At 42.6% G+C, this 27201-nt stretch overlaps 1 protein-coding gene across 1 annotated transcript; it reads right to left on the bottom strand.

Moving 5' to 3' along the window:
- Positions 1-27069, bottom strand: zgc:158432 (uncharacterized protein LOC555281 homolog). Its single transcript, XM_048544779.2, has 7 exons — positions 26825-27069; positions 25611-25707; positions 22771-22962; positions 20399-20522; positions 7147-7247; positions 1850-2021; positions 1-1391 (listed from the first exon to the last, which is right to left on the bottom strand). Exons 1-7 carry the CDS (start codon positions 26940-26942, stop codon positions 1281-1283), a joined length of 915 nt encoding a protein of 304 aa, XP_048400736.1. The 5' UTR covers positions 26943-27069; the 3' UTR covers positions 1-1280.
- Between the last annotated feature and the right edge of the window lie 132 nt (positions 27070-27201).

Genomic DNA, 27201 nt, shown 5'->3' with positions numbered 1-27201 from the left:
ATGACTTTAATATTGATACTTCGCAATTAAATAACTCCATTCAGATAGTGATCAATTTATTTATGATCATGCAATTTGTACCAAATGATAGTATGCTTCTCCATGGATAGCTGAGAATCACTACTTTTCAGCTCAAGCAAATGACAAAACTAATACATAATATCTTAAAAAGTATTTGTTTATCACAATTAGGGGAGGCAAAGCCTAGTGGTATTATTGCCGGACTGTTAATCCAGAGATTCAGGTAATGTTCTGGGGACATGGCTTCGAATTCTGCCATGGCAGACGGTGGAATTTGAAATCAATAAAGGTTTGGCATTAAGAGCCTCATGATAACCATGAAACCATTTCCAATTTCGAAAAGAAACAATCTGGTTCACTTTTGCCCTTTAGGGAAGGAAACTGCCACCCTTATCTGGTCTAAACTACAAGTGACCCCAGACCCACAAAAATGTGGTTGATTTTTAACTGCCCTCTGGGATAGGCAATAAATGCCCAGCCAGTGAAACCCTTGTCTTGTGAATGAATTTTTAAAAATTAAACATTATGACTTTGTTGGTTAAAACATTCTTGATAAGAGTAAGAGATTAAAGAGATTAAAATATTCTTGATAAGAGAAAGCAGGAAACTGGTGATAGAAAATTGGTTAGTTGTAATATACCAAACCTGCATTCCTTTCCATTCATGTAATTGTAATTTTCTTTTTGTTTTCCTATCGTACATGAAGAACATGTGTCGTCCTGGTCTCCACCGGGAAACTTTGGGTCTTTACTGCCCTAAGCTTTCTTCCCTCAACTGGAAAGGCCTGCTAACTTGCCACACCCTGCTATCACATGCCTAACTACTATGCTGCGGTGGAGGGGATATTATCCTTCTACTTCAACCCCAGTTCAACAAGTAACCTTTAAGATTTAAAATCGAGGCTTCTATACCTGAAGTGAGAAAGAGTTACATTCTTGCGCACATGCCCATGTAATATAAAAGCATGTTTCGAGTGCAAATTTTCAAAAGCAGAACATGCAAAAAATCTTAATTCTTAGACTTAGATTTAGACTCCTTACAGTGTGAAAACATTCATCGCTATTGACTTCGTGGGAGAGGTCAGGTTCAAGATCTCCAGCATCGCATTTCATTTTACAACTGTAATATTTATTAATTGATCATTTATGGATTTTTTTAGTTGAATTGATTTGCTAACCAATTAATTTGCTAACTGAGCTAATGTTCACTTTCTATGCTTAAAAGAGATTAGATTATTTCATTCATTGTATCTTTGCTGCTTAATATTGAGGTCTTCCATATCTGACAGGGTTGTGAGATTGCTGATGACGTAGATCCTCAAATAATTGTCCCCTTTGGTAACTTGGTCTGGGTCCGACTGGAGACAAAACCTGGAAAGCAAAAGCATGACATATCTTTCTTGAAAAATACAATCTTTTGATTTAAGCTTTTGATTTACTGCTCCTGCAGAAATAGCACAGTGGATTAAAGTGTATTGAAAAGTTTCATGAAGTGCATGCTCAACAAAATTTTAGAATATGGCCTACCAATTGGTACCTTAACTGAATTGTTATAACTTGTGATTTCTTTCAACAGTTTACTCATATTTTTTAGTGTCTAAATACTTTTGTTTAAAGTTGTAGGTAACAGAGCTAATACAAAGGGATTCTATTTTTGTCAGGGTATTTGTTTTGCACCCAGAAGATGCACCATTTATGTAAAGTACAATTAATTATTTATGTCTGAGATACTGGTATTGATCAATGGGGATGCAAGTGACTCCACAAACATTGGCTAAAAACAGCTTAGGTATAAAATACTGTTACAGGAAGTAATTTTTTCGACTTACCTCAGGCCTTTTAATGGCTATTGCTGGAGTTATCTCATAGCCCAGCTCAGGAAATTCATTAAGTGGACTGTATTGGGAAATGGCATGTTGATGTTCATGGTGTGAAGAATTTGCATGGCTCATAAGAGGTGAAAAATTCATTCTGCCGATATTCATTTCAGGCTGATGGTAACTGATGAGGAAAAGAACATTATTAAATATTTTTAAAATTCATTTTTTTCGCGTTTGTTTGTGAGATTTTATTCAACGATGAAATACTTATGTATTAATATATGATAAAGTTTTTGGAACACATTTTTCAATACAGTTTACTATTCCTTTAAGAGACTTTTAATGAATTTATATCCACATACAAAAGTAATTTCAATTGCAGCTTTAACATAATGAAACACTCCAAGCTGTTATTGCCAGAACATTATAAAAGACAAAAGATGACATACCAAATCACGTAATTGTGTTACGCCAAGTGACCAAAAATGGGTCAAAGAGATGAGTTTTCAGCAATGTCATAAAGGAGAAATACAACTTAGAGAGTCAGAGGCTTGGCACCCAGACTATTATGGGCATGGACAGTGGTGGGAGGCAGCTAAAATAAGGATGCAGAAAATGTTGAATTAGATGTAAGGCTCAGAGGGCTGAGGAGCTGGACATATTACAGAGATAGGGAGGAGTGAGGCAATGAAAGGTTTGAAAATAAAAATGATAACTATAAAAACAAGAAAATGTAGGATAGTGAGAGTAAGGGCGAAAGGGACATGGGATTTGCTCTGTGTCACAATATGGGCAGCCGGGATTTGCATGAGCACAAGCTTCCAAAAGGATAGAACATGGGAGATAATCCAGGAATGTTTTACAACAGATACGTCTAGTGGAAATAAAATTATGAATGGGGGTTACAGCAGCAAACGGGCCATGAAAAGATAGAAATAGGTGATGTTGGTGATAGCATGAATATGAGAGTGGAAGCTTTGGCATTAAATGTGACACCAAGGCTGTGAACAGAATGACTTATTGGCAAATTAAAATGTCTGGAAATATCAATAAAATATCTGGCATTAAGAATCTAATGATGACCATGAATCCATTGTCAATTGTCAGAAAAACCCATCTGTCTCACTAATGTCCTTAAGGGAAGGCAACTGCCATCCTTACCTGGTCTGCCCTACATGTGATTCCATGTGATTGACTCTGAACTGCCCTCTGGGAAATTTGGGATAGGCAATAAATGCTGCCTGGCTAGTGATACCTCATCCCTTTATGAATAAAAAAAAATTATTGCCATGGAGAGGGTGCAGTTGGTAGTTCCATAACAGAGTTTGGAGAGGGACTGAAAACAATGACTTACATCTTTCTGATATTTAGTTGGAGGATATTTCTGCTCATCAAGTATTGGATGCTTGCTTAAACAGTTTGATAATTTAGCAACGTTGGAAGAGTCGGAAGAGAAGGTGGCAAAGTAAAGCTGGATCTTGTCAGCACACATGTAAATTAGCACTGTGTCTTTGGGTGATGTCACTGAGAGGCAACGTAGATACGAAATAGGAGAGGGCCAAGAAAACATCCACTGGTCTCCAGAGGTAATGGTGCAGGACCAAAAAGCTAGATAGCAACAAAACCTGGGGAGTACGAGTCCATCTGACAACAGTTAAGAGGAATTGGAAGAGGGTAGAAGGGTCAACATTGTCAAAGGCTACAGCAGGTTAAGAAAGAGGGAACATAAAGTTTACCATTACCACAGTTACATAGAATGTCATTTTCACTTTGGCAAGTTTAGTTGCAATGGCAGAGATAAAACTCGATATGAGAAATTTAAACATGGAGTTTCAGGAAAGACGGAAATAGAATTGAGAGCCAACAATTTTCCAAAACTTTGGAGAGGAAAAGAAGGTTGGAAGTGTGCTAGTGGTTTAGAAATGTGGTGGAGTCAAGAGTTTTGAGAAGAGCAGATAATGGCTGATTTACATGAGGGGGACAACACAGAGGAAAAGGATTCAATCATTTACAATATTAGTTAACCTAGCTAGTATGTTGAGGGAATTAGCAGTTTAGTGGGAATAGAATCAAGGGAAAATGAGTTGGGTCTTATGAACAAGATAAGCTAGACAAATGCTTGAGGAGAGATAGGAAACAAAGTAGTTAAGATGTGATTTCAGTGCTGGAGAGGAAGGTAGCATTAAAAGATGACTGGCCAGATTGGCTAATAGATAAAAGGCACATCACACAGAAAAAAGACTAAATTGTCTCAATTTTTGTGGTAGCCTTCTGTCTCAAAAAGCAATGGTTTATTGCATGGGTGGTCAATTCTGTGTTAAATATCTCATCTGATTTAGGACCCCAACACTTGCATAGCAGTTTCTGCTGCATTTGTTGCAGATGAAGATAATGGACTGAGAAGGTGCAAGATTCTCTGACCACTGTGTTCTCCAAGCCCTCTTCTTGACCAGCTGAGCTTTTCTTTTCTGTTCACCTCTTCCATAGCACCAGTACAAACAATCAGAAGAAGGGATCCCAACCATCAGCAAATGTCTGCCAGTTGTCAGTGCCAATGTCCTTGTAGTGGAGGCACAAATGCCCAAGAGTTTGTGATCCAGTTGTCAGTTCAGTGAACAGAGGACATTTTTGTGTGCAGTCATTAACCATTTGATGAACATGGCCAAGCCAACACAAGCATAATTCACTCAACAATGTGTCTACATCAATATAATCAACCTACTTCTGACTTGGTGACCTAGTCCTGCCAAGAGATGTTGAAGATATGTCTGAGACAGTGTGGGTGGAAACTGTTCAGTCTTTTCTCCTATACTGAAAACAGAAATTTCTGAAAAATTCAGCAGGTCTGACAGCATCAGTGGGGCTGTCAATGTTTCAATTCTAATGACTCTTCATCGAAACAGCCTTCTCTGTTGCTTGCTACACATTGTCCAGATCTCACTACAGTAAAAAAAACTGAAAGAACAGCAGATGCTATAAATCAGGAACAAGAACAGAAGTTGCTGGAAAAGCCCAGCAGGTCCGGCATCATCTGTGAAGGTAAAAACAGAGTTAACATTTCAGGTCCAGCGACCCTTCCTCAAAACTGATCACCACTGTAGAGGTGAGTGCCAAGGATGCACGCTTGGTAGTCTTCTCTTTTAGCGTTCTCAGTCAGGTCAATGTTGAAGCACACAGTCCTTCTCAGTTTGGGCACGCACTTAAAGCTTTTGCAATTTGTATGTTGACTTCAACATCACATGACAGATTTCTGGTGATTGTGCAGTCCAGAAATGTGAAGTTATCAAAATCTCCAATACTGACAGTGGTTTGGCAACATCCTGGATCATGAGATTTGTCTTTCTGACATAGGTGGGCAAACTAAACCTTTTGTAGTTGCCAGAGAGCCTGTCATTAACCTTTCAGGGTCCTCCTCAGTATGGAATGCGAGTGAGGCATTGTCAAGATAGAGCAACTCTTTGATAAGGGTGGCACATGGTGGAATCTCAGGCGAGCAAGGTTGAATAACTTTCTGTCAGTTATGGTATAAAATAGACACCCTCTGCAGATGATCTTAAGATAAATGATTTTAGACTCAGTCAGAAAGTCTGTGAGCAGCTCGCATTTGATGGAAGAGAAGATGGAGGAAGCAGGGGATTAAAGCTTAATACGTCATGTTCCTGGGATGGTGGGACTATCCTATGAAGCGACATTGTCCAAACTGGACCTGTAATCTCTGGAGTTTCTAAGAATAGAAGGTAATTTCATTGAAACCTACAAAATACCTAAAGAGATAGACAGGGTATATGCAGATAAATGGTTTTCTGAATGGGGAATGTAGCACCAGGGGGCACAATTTAAAAAATAAGTTGAATGATGTTTAGGACTGAGATAAGGAGAAATTGTTTCACTTAGAGAGGGTGAATCTTTGGAATTCTCTACGCCACAGAGCTATGAAAGCTGGATCTTTTGAGTATTCAAAGCAAAGATTAATAAATGGAACAAAAACAAAGTTGCTGGAAAAGCCCAGCAGGTCTGGCATCATCTGTGAAGGTAAAAACAGAGTTAACATTTCACGTCCAGCGACCCTTCCTCAGAACTGATGGTGGCTGGGAAAATGTCAATTCATATGCAGAAAATAGGGAGGTGGGTGGGGTAGGGAGTAAACGATAGGATAGAGCCCAAAGAGAGAGAAAGACAGTTGGACAGTCAAAGGAGTTGTTAATGAGCAGGCTGGGAGGGTGAATAATTGTTAATGGGGATTGTTATTGGCTAACAAGAGGGGGTGTGCAGTAGCAGTAGTGTGTGGGGTAGGGGTCTATCCACGTCCCAGCCCATACGAAGAAGTGTCTAGGCCTGAAATGTCAGCTATCCTGCTCCTCTGATGCTGCTTGACCTCCTGTGTTCATCCAGCTCTGCGTCTTGTTATCTCTTAAACTTGTTTTTTTCCCGATTTACAGCATTCGCAGTTCTTTCGGTTTTTATTAAAAGTTAATACATTTTCAATTATTATTGATATAAAGGGATATCGGACAGTATTTGTTAAAGACATTATAATGTTTGGTTAGCCATGATTGCATTAAATGGCACAGCAGGCTCGGCAGACTGAATGACCCACTCCTGTTCCTATGTTGAGAATGGTGAAGAATTATATAGTGTAGTCTCAATTTTGTTTTATGTGGCATGCTGACATTCACCAGCAGAGGGCAATTATCCCCAGGACTGAGATCACATGGAATACCAGATATGGTAAGCTTTTGGAGATCAAATCCTGCATCATGTCGTCCCTGCACTAAATTAAGTTATCCATTCCTGCATAACTTATTCATTCTCTTTATTCAACAGAGATAAACCATAGTTTCCTAATGCAAGGCTTCCTTACATTAAATATTTCAGGATCAGTGAATTTTTACCATCTATCTTAAAATTTGCATTTTACTTAAAATACATAAACTGCATTAAAGAGACAACTAATTAAAAAAAAACTGTAAATGACAGTGAAAACATATTAGTGATTGGGAAAGTGAGGATATATGATGAGGCTTTCATTATTGCGAAAACACAGAACATTTAAGGACTTCCTAGTCCTATTTTGACAATGGAATTTGATTCCAAAACTGGAGAGATTTAATTGAAACAAATTCTTGGTTACATTTCAGAATGAAGTCTCCTATCTGTGTGATGGAATGGGTATGTGCTTGTAGTAATTTCCTGCTCCAATATCAACACACTTGTAACATTAAGGAGCTGATAATGAGACTCCTAGTTATGACTGTTATTCTAGTTTTGCATTTTAAAAGAGAATCAAGACAGAAAGAAATCCAAACCTGATATTCTCTTTAGGAATATGCATTATTTGGGAAGCAGGGCTTTGTTCTTCCTGGTCTAGGTAAGCTGTATTCACCTTTGGAATTCTTGGAGGATAAATCTTGTGACAAAACAAAAAATTGCATATTTTGAGTTTGTCACATTTAACATATTTTGGACAAATGCATCTTAATATAGTAATAATCAAGCTAAAGGACTAATAAATTAAACAGTCAAGGCCTCTTCAGTAGTGTTGTGGAAAATAAAGACAACTTAGGTTTAGCTGTTTCATTCTGGCTTCTAGTGTAGTGTCTCAATATCTCCCAGTCTCAGACCTTGCAAGCAGTGACCTTTATAACCCAATCCCTTTCATAATAGCCATCTCAAATGTTACAAAAATGTCTGTGAGCCAATTTTATTAAGCCATAACCATTCAAATTACAAATGTGCCTGCCTCCTCTCACCATAAATCTGAAGATCTATTGGGTGGAAACAGAAAGGAACTTAGGAATGTGTCTTATTTTGGGTTTCTAACTGTGTCATTTTCCTTACTTGACAGCTTTTCACTCCATTTGTAATTGGGGATGTGAAGGCCCAGTCACGGTAATCACTGCTGCAAGTTTTCAGATTTTGTTTGTTTGTTTATGGGATGTGTGAATCACTGGCCACATTTAATGTTCATTCTTAATTGTCTTTGAGAGGGGGTGGTGGTGAGCTGACATTTTGAAACCCTGCTCTCCATAGGGGATAATGTAATGTTTCGATAGTAGTTAAGATGGGAGTGCCATTTTACTGACTTTGACAGAAAAGGGCTCCATTCTATCAATGTGCGGGTCACCTGTGATCATCAGTACTGCACTTCAAATGTCTGCACCAGATACCCTGGGAGCTGCCTTGATCCCTGTATCCTTGAGAATTCTCATGGTTCCTTGAAGTTAAGCAAGAATATATGTATTACAAATCTAGTTACTGCAGGACAAGGGCTACCCTCTGCAACCATGGCTGATGATGGTGTTACACAATCCCCTGACTGAGGCAAGCAGAGAATGAATGCAATCCATCCTTCAGCCAGGCCAGCATGGAGTAGACGAGAAGTCTGCTGGAGTCGAGACTCTGACGCTAGGATTGGTCTCGGATGGGTCTAGCAGTATAGTCTGAACAGAGTACATCACATAATCTGCACAACTGAAGCAGGCAAAGATGGAATACCATGGGCAGTGAAGAGCTTGGAGAGCTCTAGCAGTCTTCAGAGAAGGAAAGCGAGGACATTGAGTGGAAGGAGCATCATTCTCAGCTGGTTGGAGCAGTGCAATAAGCCTGACAGGAGTTAATTGGTACTGGTTTCCAATTGATGTAAGTTGGGTGAAGTGGTCATTCATTGACTGAAAAGTTGCTGTTGTTCAAGAAGCCAGCAGCCTGTTCCCAGAAGCAAATGCAACATTTATTTGGTTTGCTTTTATGTCGCCTTTTCCTGTTCAACAAAAGTTCACATTTTAAACTATCTGAGGGCTTTTCACCATGCAACAAGTTCATGTTGAACATTTATATCACATAATGTTGGGGGGGTTTATGGAAAAACTAGAACTTCGTTAGACAGCTCTAACATAGTACTGTCCTAAGGATAGGTAGCGTGTTTGAGCTGGAGTTACAACAACAGTCAACTAGACAGATGATGAGGTCATGTAGCAATGCATTTACATATGTCTGCTTCTGTTTCCAATGAAGAGATACCTGTGTCATCTATGTGCCCTCCGAAGCTTTTACTGATAGAGTCGTATAGACATTTTTAGCACAGATAGAGGCCATTTGGCTCATCGTGTCTGTGCCAATATGATCTGATTACATTAATCCCTTTTTAAAGCTCATGATTTGCTATCCTGGATGCTATGGCAACAGCAGATCTCCAAATGCAAGAGTTTCTTATTCAACCACCCTAACAGGTAGTGAGTTCTAGACTCCCACCACATTTCCAATGATTTGCTTTTACCCCAACTCTGCTCTTAGCTTTCTACTTCTTGTCTCAATTCTATGCCCTTCCTTATTAACATGCTTTAATGAAAAAAAAGTGTCTTCATACCTATCCTACCTATTTCCCTCTTAATCTTATACATCTTTACCCTTCACTGCTCCGAGGAAAACAACCCCCATCCTTTCTAATTTTTCTTCATTGTTTAATCCCTCCAGCCCAGGCAGCATCCTAATAAAACTCTTCTGCACCATCTCTAGTTCAATCGTATCCCTTTTATAATTTAGCAGGCATACTGCATGCAGTATCCTAGCCAGCATTTTATACAGATCTAGAATAAACTCCCTGCTCACGTATTCCATGTCTTTGCAATGCTAATAAAGCCAAATATCCTTCATGCTTTCTTAACTACCTTATGAAACTGCCCCACTACCTTCAAGAATCTGTAGATATGCGCATCACGATTCTTCTGATCTCTAGTATTTTCCACAGTGCTACTATTCAAAGTGTAATTCCTTGCCATGTTAGCCTCCCTGAATACATTATCTCACACTTTTCCAGGTTGAATTCCATTTCTCACTGCTCTGCCCTGTTGACCAATCCATTAATGTACCCCTGCAGTTTTGTCTATCTTTCTCTATAGATGTTAAAATTTTGGACCAGTCTATAAGCCAAACATTATCAGGAAAAATAGCAGACAAGTAGAAAAATAGTACTTGAAAGATCTAGTCTGTTGTTGAAACCATGATCAGAGATAAATTTATTTTAAATCAAATAGAATAGCAACAACTTAATATGAATGCTCAGAATAATGTAAGAAACAGCTGACATCAAAACAGTTTGGTAGGAAACAGATAAAATCACAAGCTGAAAGCGCGGTCCCCAGTGGTTGAAGAATTAAGATTGGGAATGAGCAAAAGGTTAGAGCATTAGAGGAATGTGCTCAACATAGATATCCTGAATAGGCAGTAGAGGAAATTACACAGATAGGAGAAGTGGAGGCCTTGGAGGGACTTGAAAAGATTCTTTTTCAATAGATGTGTGGCTTATAAGCCAATTTAGGTTAATAAACACAGGAATAGCAGAGTTTCAGATAACCCTGAATTTGTAGAGGGTGCAACATAAGCTGTTAGCCATCTGTGCGTAGGAATGTCCAAGTCTTCTGGTAAAAAGCCATGGATGAAGTGAAAAGCAACAGATGAGTAAGTGCAGGACTAGAGTCAGGTGCTATTACAGAGGTAAAAATAAGTCTTCGTGCTAGCATGGATCTGTGAACAGGAGCTCATTACCGGGTCAGGTATGATACCACATTTGTAGAAAGCACCGTATGTTTCTGTCTCAAACAAATGGCACCTGTGAACTTGAGACACAGTTTGTGGCAGGATAAAAAATGATAGTTTCACTTTACAAGACACTAAACTAGCGGAAATTTCTGCTGCTCCAGTACTGTACAAGCTGTCTGACAACTGTGTAATAGTTGAAGGAAGGATACTGAGGAAGTGCGGCTGAGTAACAAGAGCATAAACGTGGAAATCCTATGCTGTTTTTTTGGAGGATAATGCTGTGAGGGAGAACATCAGTGAGAATACTTTTAACAATTTTGTACAGGCAAGTGATTCAGTTCTGGGTTATGATCCCTTACATTGTGTTTAAGATATGCCCTTCAGGATCTTTCAGTCCAAGTCAATTAGTTGCAAAAGGAGTTCACCTCTTCCTTAGGACTTCCATCAACCGTTAGCCAATGTATAGAATGGTCACTATTGTTTTGGAGGTCCAGCAGGATTCCAAAAGTCAGAAAAATAGCTCAATAACCAAACAGTCTGGAAATAAATGTTATCCAGAATAGGAGGAGAGCTCTTTTAATTTCTAACATTTGAACTAGCAGGTAGGGTCATAGGTTAACTCATTTAAAAGATGGCACATCTGAAAAGGCAACAATTCCTCCAGTGTTGCACTATAGCTCCAACTTCGATCATATGCTTGAATCTTGAAGTAGTTCAAAATTACATAAATTATCATTATGCTATTTTTCTTCCTGTGTCCACATTTAAGTTGGAGGTTCCTATTTAAATACATTTGAACTGCTTGCAAATCTTAAAATGGCTTCAAATACTGTGCCTGTCATTGGAACTTAGAGAACTGAAAGGATTTGCAGTATTCTTACAGATTAACGGATGGTTTAAAATGATTTAATTACCTATTTTTGCTATATCTTCCAACTGAACCTTCACAAAAATAGGTGAAGGGATAGGTAGTGTTGCAGAATTGGTGGGGGGGGGGGGTGCAGCTGTAATAGGATTTGTACAGGTAGGAGAGTGGGAAAAACAATGGCAGATAGAATACAATGTAGGAAAGTGTGAGATTATGCACTTTGTAGGAAGAAAATGGAAACACAGACTATTTTCTAAATTTGGGAAGATTTGGAAATCTGAAGCACAAAGGGACTTAGGGGTCCTACTTCAGGAATCTCTTAAGGATAACATTCAGGTTCATTTGGCATGTAGAGAAGGCCAATGCAATGTTAACATTCATTTTGAGAGGGCTAGAATACAGCAGAGATGTGCCGTTGAGTTTTCAGAGATAATGGGAACTGCAGATGCTGGAGAATTCCAAGATAATAAAATATGAGGCTGGATGAACACAGCAGGCCAAGCAGCATCTGGGTTTTTATAAGGTTCCGGGTTAGACCACATTTGGAATATTGTGAGCAGTTTTGGGCCCTGTATCTAAGGAAGGGTATGCTGGCCTTGGAGGAGGTCCAGAGGCAGTTCACAAGAATAATTCCGGAAAGAAGGGTTTGTCATATGAGGAATGAGTGAAGACTCTGGGTCCGTACTCAATCAAGTTCAAAAGGATGGGGAGTGGAGGATCTCGTTGAAACTAACTACAGTGGATGTGGAGAAGATGTTTCCACAAGTAGGAGAGACTAGGAACTGAGGGCTCAGCATCAGAGTGAAGAGACAACCTTTTAGAACTGAGATGCAGAGGAATTTCTTAAGCCAATGGGTGGTTAGTCTACAGAACTCATTGTCGCAGAAGGCTGTGGAGGCCAAATGATTAAGTGTCATTGAGATACTTAGATGATTAGTAAGGGTTATGGGGAGAAGGTGGGAGAATGGGGTTGAGAAGCATATTGGCTACGATTGAACAGCAGAGCAGACCTGATGAGCTGAATGGCCTAATTCCACTCCTGTGTCTTATGATCTTAGGGCTCTGCTTCTCTGTGGTCATCTTTGTCACCCAGATTCAGCTCCATAAATCATGTCAAGCTTCAAGCTTCCTTTGCCCCTAGAGTAGTTTTAAATAGTATGAGCAGGGAAATCTTTTTGATCGTTATTACCAGACACACCATTCCCGAATAAATCCTACTTACCAGCATGACTAATATCTGTGTACTTGCCCACTCACACCTTTGGAGTACATTTACCAAATCATTCATTAACTTTTTAAAAACAAAGCAAACTTGAGAAATAATAATAACAATGCTAATCTTCTGTTAGCTTCTTATTTTGGCTGTATTATGGAAAGATGTTGGTCTTCATCCAAGAGCATTAGAAAAGTGTTCAAAGGGGAATATAACAATTAATATTACATTTTACATAAAACAAGGTGCTATGGGTTGCAAGCTTGCCAGTTGAACCCAGAAACTGTTGACTCTGGTTTGCAAGAAACGTTTGTTCAGAAATTTGTATGTGCGTGCATGAATAATTTGAATATATATGAGTTGTAACATTTATGGTATGCTTGTTGCAACATCTACATATTTATTTGTTCAACAGCAGATACATGTCAGAGTCCAGCCTACAATGATATTTTGAAATATGTATTGCTTGGATAAGTAATGTATTCAATAAGAGTCCAAAGTGTTTCTCTTAAGGGGAATCTCCTTATTTTCACCCTTTGTCAACTACCCTTACGCTTCCTGAACAGAATCTTACTCAATTAGAACCTTAATTCTGCCAAACCTCCTACTATCAAAGTCCCTCCACAGCCTTACCCTTTCTGACCTCGTCAGTCACTTCAGCTATGCCTTGGCCTATATCCACTCTAAGATAATAAAATGTGAGGCTGGATGAACACAGCAGGCCCAGCAGCATCTCAGGAGCACAAAAGCTGACGTTTCGGGCCTAGACCCTTCATCAGAGAGGGGGATGGGGAGAGGGAACTGGAATAAATAGGGAGAGAGGGGGAGGCGGACCGAAGATGGAGAGTAAAGAAGATAGGTGGAGAGAGTATAGGTGGGGAGGTAGGGAGGGGATAGGTCAGTCCAGGGAAGACGGACAGGTCAAGGAGGTGGGATGAGGTTAGTAGGTAGCTGGGGGTGCGGCTTGGGGTGGGAGGAAGGGATGGGTGAGAGGAAGAACCGGCTAGGGAGGCAGAGACAGGTTAGACTGGTTTTGGGATGCAGTGGGTGGGGGGGAAGAGCTGGGCTGGTTGTGTGGTGCAGTGGGGGGAGGGGACGAACTGGGCTGGTTTAGGGATGCAGTAGGGGAAGGGGAGATTTTGAAACTGGTGAAGTCCACATTGATACCATATGGCTGCAGGGTTCCCAGGCGGAATATGAGTTGCTGTTCCTGCAACCTTCGGGTGGCATCATTGTGGCAGTGCAGGAGGCCCATGATGGACATGTCATCTAGAGAATGGGAGGGGGAGTGGAAATGGTTTGCGACTGGGAGGTGCAGTTGTTTGTTGCGAACTGAGCGGAGGTGTTCTGCAAAGCGGTCCCCAAGCCTCCGCTTGGTTTCCCCAATGTAGAGGAAGCCACACCGGGTACAGTGGATGAAGTTTACCACATTGGCAGATGTGCAGGTGAACCTCTGCTTAATGTGGAATGTCATCTTGGGGCCTGGGATAGGGGTGAGGGAGGAGGTGTGGGGACAAGTGTAGCATTTCCTGCGGTTGCAGGGGAAGGTGCCGGGTGTAGTGGGGTTGGAGGGCAGTGTGGAGCGAACAAGGGAGTCACGGAGAGAGTGGTCTCTCCGGAAAGCAGACAGGGGAGGGGATGGAAAAATGTCTTGGGTGGTGGGGTCGGATTGTAAATGGCGGAAGTGTCGGAGGATGATGCGTTGTATCCGGAGGTTGGTAGGGTGGTGTGTGAGAACGAGGGGAATCCTCTTAGGGCGGTTGTGGCGGGGGCGGGGTGTGAGGGATGTGTTGCGGGAAATACGGGAGACGCGGTCAAGGGCGTTCTCGATCACTGTGGGGGGAAAGTTGCGGTCTTTAAAGAACTTGGACATCTGGGATGTGCGGGAGTGGAATGTCTTATCGTGGGAGCAGATGCGGCGGAGGCGGAGGAATTGGGAATAGGGGATGGAATTTTTGCAGGAGGGTGGGTGGGAGGTGGTGTATTCTAGGTAGCTGTGGGAGTCGGTGGGCTTGAAATGGACATCAGTTACATGCTGGTTGCCTGAGATGGAGACTGAGAGGTCCAGGAAGGTGAGGGATGTGCTGGAGATGGCCCAGGTGAACTGAAGGTTGGGGTGGAAGGTGTTGGTGAAGTGGATGAACTGTTCGAGCTCCTCTGGGGAGCAAGAGGCGGCGCCGATACAGTCATCAATGTACCGGAGTTAGAGGTGGGGCTTGGGGCCTGTGTAGGTGCGGAAGAGGGACTGTTCACGTAACCTACAAAGAGGCAGGCATAGCTGGGGCCCACGCGGGTGCCCATGGCCACCCCCTTAGTCTGTAGGAAGTGGGAGGAGTCAAAAGAGAAGTTGTTGAGTGTGAGGACGAGTTCAGCTAGGCGGATGAGAGTGTCGGTGGAGGGGGACTGGTCGGGCCTGCGGGACAGGAAGAAGCGGAGGGCCTTGAGGCCATCTCCATGCGGAATGCAGGTGTACAGAGACTGGACGTCCATGGTGAATATGAGGTGTTGGGGGCTAGGGAATTGGAAGTCCTGGAGGAGGTGGAGGGCGTGGGTGGTGTCACGGACGTAGGTGGGGAGTTCCTGGACCAAAGGGGAGAAAATGGAGTCCAGATAGGTGGAGATGAGTTCGGTGGGGCAGGAGCAGGCTGAGACGATGGGTCGACCAGGGCATGCAGGTTTGTGGATTTTGGGAAGGAGATAGAAACGGGCTGTGCGGAGTTGGGGAACAATGAGGTTGGAGGCTGTGGGTGGGAGGTCCCCTGAGGTGATGAGGTCGTGAATGGTGTTGGAGATGATGGTTTGGTGCTCGGGTGTGGGGTCATGATCGAGGAGGCGGTAGGAGGTGGTGTCGGAGAGTTGGCGTCTGGCCTCGGCGATGTAGAGGTCAGTGCGCCATACTACCACTGTGCCACCCTTGTCTGTGGGTTTGGTGGTGAGGTTGGGGTTGGAGCGGAGGGAGCGGAGGGCTGCCCGTTCTGCGGGGGAGAGGTTGGAGTGGGTGAGAGGGGTGGAGAGGTTGAGGCGGTTAATGTCTCGACGGCAGTTGGAGATGAAGAGGTCGAGGGAGGGTAGGAGGCCTGGGGGTGGTGTCCAGGAGGAGGACTTGTGTTGGAAGCAGGTGAAGGGGTCAGTGGAAGGAGGGTTAGGTTTCCGGTTGAAGAAGTAGGCATGGAGGCGAAGACGGCGGAAAAACTGCTCTATGTCCAACCGTGACTGGTATTGGTTGATGTGTGGTTGTAGGGGGACAAAGGTGAGCCCCTTGCTAAGGACTGACCGTTCGTCCTCAGTCAGTGGGAGGTCTGGGGGGATGGTGAAGATTCGGCAGGGCTCAGTGTGGCTGTCTCCTCTGGGGTTGCTGGCTGTGGAGGTTGTGGGCGGAGTGATGAGGTCGTCGGCCGTGGGCGGGGTTCCGTCGGCGTCGACCGTGGGCGGGGTTCCGTCGGCGGTTGGAGTATCAGGGTGGGCGACAGCAGCTGCGGTGAGGGTGGTGTGTGAGGTGTTGTACCTGGACGTGGAGGTGGTGACTGCAGCAGCGGTTCCGGAAGTTCTGTGGCCGGCGGAGGCAGATGTGACGTCATCGGTGGGGTCTCCGGCCGTGTCCTCATGGTCAATGGCGGCGGGTGCATGGTGGGGGAGGGGCAGGGACAGAGTCGGGATTTGGGAGGCGCAGGAATCCTCTTGTGGGTGGCAGGGGCCCGTGAGTTGGTTGTACTTACGATTTTTGGTGTCCAGTAAAGCTGAGTGGAACTGGGTGTTCAGTCTGTGGATCCTGCGGAGGATGAAAAACAGCAGAGGTCCTTTGCAGGTCTGGGAGAGGGAGGCTCTGAGCTGGGGCAGGCTGGATTGCAGTGCCTGGAGGTGCCGGCGCATGGCTGCAAGTGTCTGTTTGAGGACTCGCAGGGAGAAACGCTTCTGAAGGGTCTGAATATTCTGGGTGTAGAGGTGGTCACGGTTGGGGCCAAATTGGGAAGGCTGAAATGTGGACTGTAGTCCCTTGGGGATGATCTGGTTCCGTAGGCAGGTGCTGAGGAAGGTGATGTGGCTGTGGTACCTGGTTTGCTTCAGGACATGGTCGAGCAGTTTCAAGGCCGAAGAGATTACAAGAGACCATTTCCACTCCCCCTCCCATTCTCTAGATGACATGTCCATCATGGGCCTCCTGCACTGCCACAATGATGCCACCCGAAGGTTGCAGGAACAGCAACTCATATTCCGCCTGGGAACCCTGCAGCCATATGGTATCAATGTGGACTTCACCAGTTTCAAAATCTCCCCTTCCCCTACTGCATCCCTAAACCAGCCCAGTTCGTCCCCTCCCCCCACTGCACCACACAACCAGCCCAGCTCTTCCCCCCCACCCACTGCATCCCAAAACCAGTCTAACCTGTCTCTGCCTCCCTAGCCGGTTCTTCCTCTCACCCATCCCTTCCTCCCACCCCAAGCCGCACCCCCAGCTACCTACTAACCTCATCCCACCTCCTTGACCTGTCCGTCTTCCCTGGACTGACCTATCCCCTCCCTACCTCCCCACCTATACTCTCTCCACCTATCTTCTTTACTCTCCATCTTCGGTCCGCCTCCCCCTCTCTCCCTATTTATTCCAGTTCCCTCTCCCCATCCCCTTCTCTGATGAAGGGTCTAGGCCCGAAACGTCAGCTTTTGTGCTCCTGAGATGCTGCTTGGCCTGCTGCGTTCATCCAGCCTCACATTTTATTATCCTGGAATTCTCCAGCATCTGCAGTTCCCATTATCTCTGATACTATATCCACTCTTGCAGTTTTTGTTTGCTGTGTCGGAATCCATGCATCATCTACCCCTATTCTCAGGCCCTGTCTATGCTGTCAAGAGTGACAGAATCTTCAACAACATTGTCAAAGACAATGGAAGCCTATCTGTTATTCATTTTGTTAATGCTTTTATCCATCTTCAAAGTTTTTCTTGACATTACCTCCTTAAAACTCATCAACCATTTTACCCAGCTCTGTTGTCGACAGGGCCCTCAATCAGTTCTGACCTCCTATGAGCTGTACCTCCTCCCTCCTAGTATCCAAGGGCCCAAACATACCTTCCAGGTGAAGCAACACTTTACCTGCATTTCCCAGAATCTAGTCTACTGCATTTGCTGCTCACTATGTGGTCTCATCTACATTGGGGATACGAAGGGTAGGCTTGGAGATTTCTTCGCAGAACATCTACATTCTGCTTGCAAAAAAGACAGTGAACTACCTGTAGCCTGCCACTTTAATGCACCACTCTGTTCCCTGGCCAACATCTTTGTCTCTGGTTTGCTGCAGTGTTCCAGCAAAGCTCAATGCAAGCTGGAAGAACAACACCTCATTTTCTGCTTGGGGACCCTGCAGACCTCTGGAATCAATTTCAAGTTCAATAATTTTATGGCATAAACTGTGCAATGTCCCTGTCCCAGCCCCCTACCCCACACACCAGGCCTTGTTAACACATAGCTTGCCATTACATACCCCTGTTGTTAGTCACTAATAGTCCCCATTAACAACTATTCACCTTCCCAGCCTGATCGTTAGCAATGCCTTTGTCCAACTGTCTTTCTCTCTCTTTAGGCCCTATCCTATCCCTACCATGCCCATCTCCCTATTTTCTGCAACTCAACTGATGTTTTCCCAGCTATCATCAGTTCTGAGGAAGGGTCACAGGACCCAAAACGTTAATTCCATTTTTTCCTTCACAGATGCTGCCAGACCTGCTGAGTTTTTCCAGCAACTTTGTTTTAGAACCATATTACTCTCCTTCCTAGATTTGACATCCAACCCTAACGACATTTATGTGTGGAGAAGATACAAGACAAGACTGGGCCATAAGGGCTGATATCACATCTGTCAGGTTATCTACAATTGCACTCCCATTGTACACGATGGGAATTGTACCATTAAAAACATCAAACGGTGTACCAAATGGCAGATAATGCATTCTGTTCAAATCATGAAAATCCTCTGAACAATTCAAAATTAAAGAGTTTTCAAATAGTTTCAACTTGGCAAAATGTCCCCTGAAACTTCATCACTCAATAGTAGTGGTAATTTACCAGGAACCTGGACTGTTTTATATTGCAAGTGCAGGCTTTAGAGTTTTATAACCCTGACTTTGCAGTTTTTGAACATTTATGATTTTTGTGATCTAATTGTAATGAACAGGAACCTCCTTAAAACAGTCCAGTCTCCATGTCCTAACTCAACCAGTCATAAGGTGGCCACTACGTTTACGTGTTGTAAGTGGTACCAACATTTCCTAACAATATAAGGTGAAGGAGCAGGAGCAGCTCTGTGGAATATTAGAATTTAATGCCATCAGAGAAGAGTTTGGTGACAAGGGCCATTTAAACAGGAGGATTGTGTGTGGGACCACGCTCTGTGCCTTGTTCATAGACATTTAGTGGCTGATTGAGGAACAAGGCAATGGGAAAAATGGAGGTGGGAGACTGCTGAGAGCTATCCTCCTGTCCCTGCTGCTGTCTTGCCATAGCTTCCACTCTACCATGAACCCCACCCTATGACCCCATATCCTGCTGTAGCTTGGCCTGGGTCCCTCACTGACACTGAGCTGAGGATGGGTACATCACCAGCAAGAGCTTACCTCCTGACCGATGGTGCTGAGCAGTGCATAGATACCAGATTCTGATTGGCCAGGCATTCTCAAGCGGCAGTGCTAATTGTTTTAAGGCATTCTTTCACAGGAGGGGGCTCGAGTCAGTCAGATGGCTGGCACTCTGTAGTCCCAGCACTGCTAGCCAGGGAGGAATGGCCTCTGATGCTGCTAGAAATGGTCCCACCATCCTGAAAGGCCCAGATAAGTTTGTGGTTTGCATGAAGTGCTTGCAGGGTTGGGAGGGGGTCTGAAATCTAGAAACCAGGAGGTAGGGTAAAAGACATGGCTATGACCATTTTGGTGACAGAGTGTGGAGAGGGGTGCTGCCTCTGATGGACTCAGCAGGTCTGCAAAGGAAGAGATCCTCTCCCTCCCACCTTACTGAATACCAACCCACATAGCTCCCATACACCTTCACTTCCCAGCCCCGGCTAAAACACCACAAAGTGGCCGCCTATCCCTCTCAATAAGCCCAAAAGGTGAGATGGTTGTTCAAAACCGCCCCCCCACCAGCAATAAAATTCCCGACTGGTCAAAAGTGTGGCCTTGATGTTGATATTCTGCTTGATTTTACTGTGTTCTCATTTTCAGGTCTGCCTGCCAACTTTCCTATCCATAAAATTCAACCCAATAACTGAGGACCTACTGCTCTCTGGAATGGAGAATTCCAAAGATTCATAAGCATTTTGACAAAAAGAAATTTGCTCAATCCAGTCCTAAATGACCCATTCTGAAGATGTGACTTTTTCTTCTAGATTCCTGGCTAGGGAACACATTTACTCAACATTTATCGAGTTAATTAAACTTCTCAACAATATTTTATGATTCAATTAAATCATCTCCTATTCTATTAATCTCCAGGGGATATAGGCCTAGACTAATATATTTCTCCTTATGGGATCCCCTCATTCCTGCAACCAGTCAGGTGAACTTTTATAATATTTCCCTCCAGGAAATGTTCTTTCTTAGGCAAGGAGACCAAAACAGCACATGATGTTTCAGATGTGGCCCCACTTCAATTTCCTTATTAGCCATGTTTTGTACATGCAAATTGTTTGTAAATTCTTTTAGCATTACCTACAGTTTGCCTTCCACATTGTCTTTTCAAGTAGTTTCTCAATGTACTTTAGCAAACTCACCCGCTTTCCTGCATAATTTGCTTTGTGTAGATTTAAGACCCTGCTTTTGAATGCAACTAAATCACTATCAAACTCAATGTAAAATTTGTGATATTTTGTCCATGGTTCCCAGAAGCTTCATTCTAAGTGGCTCCAAGCACATTTAGAATATGCTTTTACCTGAGTTACTGTTATTGAAACCTTACCGTATTTTGGTGTTTACTACTCAGGTCTTCACCATCGTCTTCATCATTCAGAAAACCTGCATTTTGGTGATTGCTGATTATCACAGGACATGTACGAGTGATTTTCTTTTCAATTAATTCCTTTCTGTAAATAAAAATTCATCTTCTATTAAAAATGATATTTGATCATTAACATGGGCAAAATCTAGTGAACAAAACACAACCAGATTGCACACACCTCCCAGCTATGTGAATTTAATCAAAAGCTTCCAATTTTATTACAGATTTGCAAACTTTCCCCATATTTCACATTGACAATCTTTTAAAACAAAAATTGTCATTACAATACATGATTGCAATCCCTTTGGTTTTAATTGGATCACTCTGAACTTGAGCCTCATCTCTGCAGTTACATTGCTCAATCTTGGACTTCTGTTTCAAAGTTGTGTACCACCCATTAATATCCTGGAAAAAACAGAGGTGCATTATTTCTCTAGATGCTGTGGGAATTCTTTAGGAGAGCAGAAAGTCAATTACTGTCCACCTTTGCCCATGGACTGTTTGAAACTTGACACATTTTGACCAGTGAAGATCAATGCTGGAAATCGAGATTCTATAAATATAAGAGCATTGATTCTATAATGAAAGGTGGATTTGCCTAAAGCAGATTGGTGCATTGACAAGCAGTAAACTCTATTCAACTTACAGCCAGCTGTTGTGCCAGTGTTTATAGTGTTGTAAGACTGTTGACCCGTTTGGAGGTCTCTACAAAATAAAGTTGTTTTCTAACTAAGAAAACAAAACATGAGGCTGGATGAACACAGCAGGCCAAGCAGCATCCCAGGAGCACAAAAGCTGACGTTTCGGGCCTAGACCCTTCATCAGAGAGGGGGATGGGGTGAGGGTTATGGAATAAATAGGGAGAGAGGGGGAGGCGGACCGAAGATGGAGAGAAAAGAAGATAGGTGGAGAGAGTATACGTGGGGAGGTAGGGAGGGGATAGGTCAGTCCAGGGAAGACGGACAGGTCAAGGAGGTGGGATGAGGTTAGTAGGTAGATGGGGGTGCGGCTTGGGGTGGGAGGAAGGGATGGGTGAGAGGAACAACAGGTTAGGGAGGCAGAGACAGGTTGGACTGGTTTTGGGACGCAGTGGGTGGAGGGGAAGAGCTGGGCTGGTTGTGTGGTGCAGTGGGGGGAGGGGACGAACTGGGCTGGTTTAGGGATGCAGTTGGGGAAGGGGAGATTTTGAAACTGGTGAAGTCCACATTGATACCATATGGCTGCAGGGTTCCCAGGCGGAATATGAGTTGCTGTTCCTGCAACCTACGGGTGGCATCATTGTGGCACTGCAGGAGGCCCATGATGGACATGTCATCTAGAGAATGGGAGGGGGAGTGGAAATGGTTTGCGACTGGGAGGTGCAGTTGTTTGTTGCGAACTGAGCGGAGGTGTTCTGCAAAGCGGTCCCCAAGCCTCCGCTTGGTTTCCCCAATGTAGAGGAAGCCACACCGGGTACAGTGGATGAAGTTTACCACATTGGCAGATGTGCAGGTGAACCTCTGCTTAATGTGGAATGTCATCTTGGGGCCTGGGATAGGGGTGAGGGAGGAGTCATCTTGGGGCCTGAGATTGGGGTGAGGGTGGACTAACCTAACTCCTTAACCTGTTCTTCCTCTCACCCATCCCTTCCTCCCACCCCAAGCCGCACCCCCATCTACCTACTAACCTCATCCCACCTCCTTGACCTGTCCGTCTTCCCTGGACTGACCTATCCCCTCCCTACCTCCCCACCTATACTCTCTCCACCTATCTTCTTTTCTCTCCATCTTCGGTCCGCCTCCCCCTCTCTCCCTATTTATTCCAGAACACTCACCCCATCCCCCTCTCTGATGAAGGGTCTAGGCCCGAAACATCAGCTTTTGTGCTCCTGAGATGCTGCTTGGCCTGCCGTGTTCATCCAGCCTCACGTTTTGTTGTCTTGGATTCTCCAGCATCTGCAGTTCCCATTATCTCTGATATTGTTTTCTAACCAACCTGCTCAGTGATACTATTACAGGTGGAACTAGAACCTGGGCCTCCCAGCTTAAAGGTAGAATACTAGCACTGTACCAAAAAAGCCACCTTGACAAAGCAATTAAAATCCATTCCCCCACATGAGATAATCCCTCTGACTGAGAAGTGTGACAGGAAAACCAAATTATGCTGTAACTTTCAGCCACAGTTGTACACCCATGTTGCACTTCCTCTATCGGGAACATATAGAAGAAAAGGGCTAAAGAGGGGAAGCTTCAAACTAAGTCATATGCTACAAACAAATTAAATTTTGTTGTGTGAGTCATTCCCAGTCAAGATAATACTTGATCTACATGTACCACAAAAGATATATGACTCACCTTTTATTGGCTTTTGCAATGTAGTTCAGTTTTTTGCAGCTGTAGACACATTGCACACAGACAGCAAAAATAACGAACAGACAAACTCCAGGAATTACAGCTATGAGAATCAGGTCTAGGGTATTCCATTGCTGTTCACATTTGGCTCCCAAATTCCAGTAATCCCCCAAGGGACCTTTAAAGTTTGTACACCTAGAAAACATATTTGAACATTCTGTAGTCATATAGCCTCGTTGCACAGATTGGTAAAAGAAACTTGTATTCATGTAGTTTTTCACAACTAAAGGCTGTCCCAAAGCACTTAGCATCAAATGAAGCACATTTTGAGTTTTAGACACCGTTGTAATCTTGGAAATCTAATGACCAATTTACACACAGCAAAGTTTCAGAACCAGTATGTGATAATGGTCGGATAATTTGTTTTAATGTAAATTGAGGACTGGATGAAATCAGCTGGGCTAGGTATTGAATAGAGTTAAGGGAACATGTTATAACATTTAATCTCCTAGTTGAGGAAAAGCAGGAGAGTTTAAGGTGGAGGGGGAATTGCCAGTTTATCTTTCTGCATTTGAATAAAAGACTAAATGAAAGAGGCTAGTTGTTAAATCTGTGGGTTAAAGATTGAAGAAGCCTATCTGGGGATTGTGTAGAGAATTCAGCTTCATGGGTATCAATCGAACAATTAAACAATAAACACTAAATTTTATATGTTAGAGTAAGATATGGTAATCTCGTGGATCAGCAGGATTCAGTTTCTGTGAACTATCCATAAAATGAGGACACAACTGATTGAAAGACATCAGTTTGTGAGTTTTATTTCTTTTATTCCTGTGTGGTGCCATTCACCTACACATCAATGTATTATTTATATCCTTGTGATTTGAAGCAGAGTTCAATAAAGTTAATTGAAGAATTTTTATAATCCCATATCTTTGCTAGCACTATTATTTATTCCATTCAAGCATAAACACTTGTAGCAGTTCAAATGTGACAATTAGGGAATCATTTTAAAATGAGTCTATCAGTGCATTTATTCAATCTACAGAGTCTAACTGTTGTTCCAGTTTAAATTCCTTGTTGCTTTATCTGGGAAACCTGTAATGTTCTTATTGCTTAACCATCAGTTTATAAACCGTTTGACCAATTTTTAAACTTTACAACAGGGAATAATTTTCTTCTAGCTATCTCTTTTGCTGTTGCTTTCTTTCAACTGGAATTTAGGCTGTGAGATATTATGCCCAATGCATTTGTATCAAATCTCGTTGAAGAAATGCTTATTGTTACCAGGATCCATGGAGCTTTAATGCGAGATATTTTATATTTTTCAGATGCTTGTTGAAAGAAGTATTCTCAGACGATATTATTAACAATTTCCTTTGGTTTTACTCATTTTTGTTAAAATTAAAGCCATCTATGAAAAATGCACTCAGACTCTCTACAGCAAATCTGGATTTGATCTCCCCCTCCCCTTTTTCTGATGAAAGGTTTAGGCCTGAAATGTCTCCTCTCCCTCTCCCCCTTTTCTGATGAAGGTTCTAGGCCCAAAATATCAGCTTTTGTGCTCCTAAGATGCTGCTTGGCCTGCTGTGTTCATCCAGATCTACACTATGTTATCTTGGATTCTCCAGCATCTGCAATTCCCATTATCTCTTGATTTTCGACAGGTTGGGAGTTTCAAGTTTGAAATAGGGAGTTTCTGACTCCACATTCCTATGTCCTTTTTTCTGACAGGATCATTTTTTTTTCCTCCATATTCATGTGACTTTTTTACTGGTAGGATCAGTGTCCACAAGTCTGACCTGGGCAGCGGTGGTAGTGTCCAAAGAAATTCCAATAACTGGTGCTCCAGTGGCAGGGGAAGAAGATAGCTTGGTGAGTTGGGAGAAACACTCCTGTTTCTCCTGCAGTGTACAGATATTCATCTTTCACTGAAGCTGTCCATGCCTCCCTTGAGATGCTGGATTTTTCCAAATACCAGAGAAACCCAGTTGGGCCACTTTTAAACCTGTGAGATAGGTTAAATCTGACTTGGGCCATCTTGATATTATATATTAAGAACCAACCTAACTCCTGGGTGCAGGTAGGTTGAACCTTCAAAATTATAATCCTGCTTTCTATTGAAGATGGTTGTGAGTTACTTGCACTGTGTTTCAGGTTGTTGAATTTATTGTCTGTTTCATCTGACCCCAATCCATCTGTTTTGGGAAAGTGAAATGACCTCTGTTTTTACTTCCCCTCTTTGGTAAAGGTACCAAAATGGCAAGTTTGAGGTGCAACCAGAAAAGAACATTCCAAGTGATGGAAAGCGATGGATCCTTTTTTAAAAAATTACTACAGTATTATTTTGCGATATACATTTTGCCCCAGGGTTTCTATAATCCCTGCAGATGGAGTTGCAGAGCAACTATTAACAGACAAGGCACAGAACTAAAACCAGGGCTCAATTCAATCTATTTGTCTCCTTGACAAATGGACTCTATTGATACTAATTGATTGAAAGTAAAGGTTTTTTGTTATTTAAGCTGGTGAATTTTGCAGTCGTATATTGTTTTCTGGATTTACTCTTGAAAAGCAAACATTTGCAGTGCTATGGGGAAGAGTAGTGGAGGATTACTAATGGGATAGTTCTTAAGAGAGATATCATTGGTATGTTGGACTGAATGGCCTACTTCAGATAAGGTCCAAAGCATCTCCACAGAAACACTTGGTCAGACAGGCCCATGTGATTCAACTGTTCTGAAGAAGAATCATACCAGACTCAAAGTGCTAACTCTGTTTCTCTATTCACAGATGCTGTCAGACCTGCTGAGTTTTATATCTATTAAGAAATATACATTTACCGGCAGTATTCTTTCTCATCCTTACAATAGCAAGGCATGTACTCTGGACAAGTGTTCTTCAAACATGGCTTATAGTCACGAATATTTTTGCAATTACCTGGAAGGAAATAATGAAAAGGTCATCAGAGAAAAATATTAATAGAGAAAATACAGTTTCCTAAAATATTCCAAAGTATATTCTGTCTCCTACTGTTAATAACTTGAATTCTGAAAGGAAAAAACTTAAACTTTGGTAGGTGTGCAAAACTGGATTTTAACAGATTGGCCACTTACTCTTCATTCAGCCCAATCTTCCTGTCCGTGATCTTCAAGAGCAGGTAAATTAATCCTGTGCTATTTTAAACTTAAATTGAAATCAAAATTTATTCCCCTTATTCTTAGGTGAGCAAATTCAATCTCTGATCTTTATAATCTCAGAACAATATTTGCCATTTTGGCAATAGCACATGAAATTACAGTGTGCTGTGCCATTGTAGAATTTGGATTTGTGTCTGAATGATCCCCACAAAGTGAATTTCAAATCTTAAGCTCTGCCACAAGAAAGCCCTTTTGAGGTCTAAATGTGGAATTTTATCACTGTCTGACCAATGGAAACAAGTCAGGATAGCATTTAGAAATCAAATGTTTCTGTATATTGCTCCATCTGTCAGTTTAGTTCTGCTAGTTTTGAAACACCATCCCATCTTAGGTGGAAGGCCTGTGAACTGTATGCTGATTGGAATGTGATACTATCTGTATGGCTCAGGCAGCATTTTAAATCAAAGCCGAAATAATGTGGGATGCTATAAATCAGATTTTGAAGAAATTGCGGAAAAGCTCAGCAGGTCTGGCAGTGTCTGTGAAGAGAAATCAGAGTTAACGTTTTGGGTCAGGTGACCTTTCCTCAGAATTGGGCCAGCTCTGGGGAAGGGTCACTGGACTTGAAACGTTAACTCTGATTTCACTTCACAGAAGTTGCCAGACCTGCTAAGCCTTTCTGCCAATTTTTGTTGAACACTTTAAATGATATAGTTAGGCACACGTGCAACAATAAACAATTTTGGGGTAAGTTGATAGCAAGAAATGTATGTTATTCTTAATGTAGAATTTTTTATATACTTCACAATCTGAGACTTGTACACCTAACAGAGCTCTTCATACTATAAGAAAATAAACACTTTTCACATTAATGATGGTTACTTATCTACCAATATTGCCATTCACACAGCTCCCACCTGACGTTGTAGTGTTTTTGATGTCCGGGTGTGACAGTAGAGTTTCTGAAGTCTGTTCAGTAGATGTACTAGTCAGCAGTATCAAAATGACTGGAAAGATAACACGGAGGAGCAACATGGTTGGAGTTTTAGTATTAAGTCTACTTTTTAAGGTAAACTTCTACCAATATTCCAATCGTAAGAAAATGATCTCTGTGCACATTGCTGAAGAACAGTTTGAAGTCCACAGAGGTTTCCACCTTGTATGATCATAACGGAAACTAATTTTAGATAATCTTTGAGAATGATTAAACATTGCTCCACCCAGGTAAAGCCAAAGTTTATAGTATGAATAATGTGAAGTTGGAAGGTTCACCTACTGCAAAACCTTTGCTCAG

The sequence above is a fragment of the Stegostoma tigrinum genome, chromosome 15 (assembly GCF_030684315.1).
Source record: "Stegostoma tigrinum isolate sSteTig4 chromosome 15, sSteTig4.hap1, whole genome shotgun sequence".
NCBI lineage: Eukaryota > Metazoa > Chordata > Chondrichthyes > Orectolobiformes > Stegostomatidae > Stegostoma > Stegostoma tigrinum.
Note: the sequence above shows the minus strand (reverse complement) of the source record. Positions and strands in the feature narration are given on the sequence as shown.

What these genes read in the sequence shown, in the direction of transcription:
- zgc:158432 (XM_048544779.2), bottom strand. Translation starts at nt 26,942, where the DNA reads ATGTTGCTCCTCCGTGTTATCTTTCCAGTCATTTTGATACTGCTGACT. An exon ending in ATTCCTAAAGAGAATATCAG is followed by an intron (nt 2,022 to 7,146) that starts GTTTGGATTTCT and finishes TTTCCTCATCAG; the next exon opens with TTACCATCAGCCTGAAATGA. An exon ending in TAGCCATTAAAAGGCCTGAG is followed by an intron (nt 1,392 to 1,849) that starts GTAAGTCGAAAA and finishes TTTGCTTTCCAG; the next exon opens with GTTTTGTCTCCAGTCGGACC.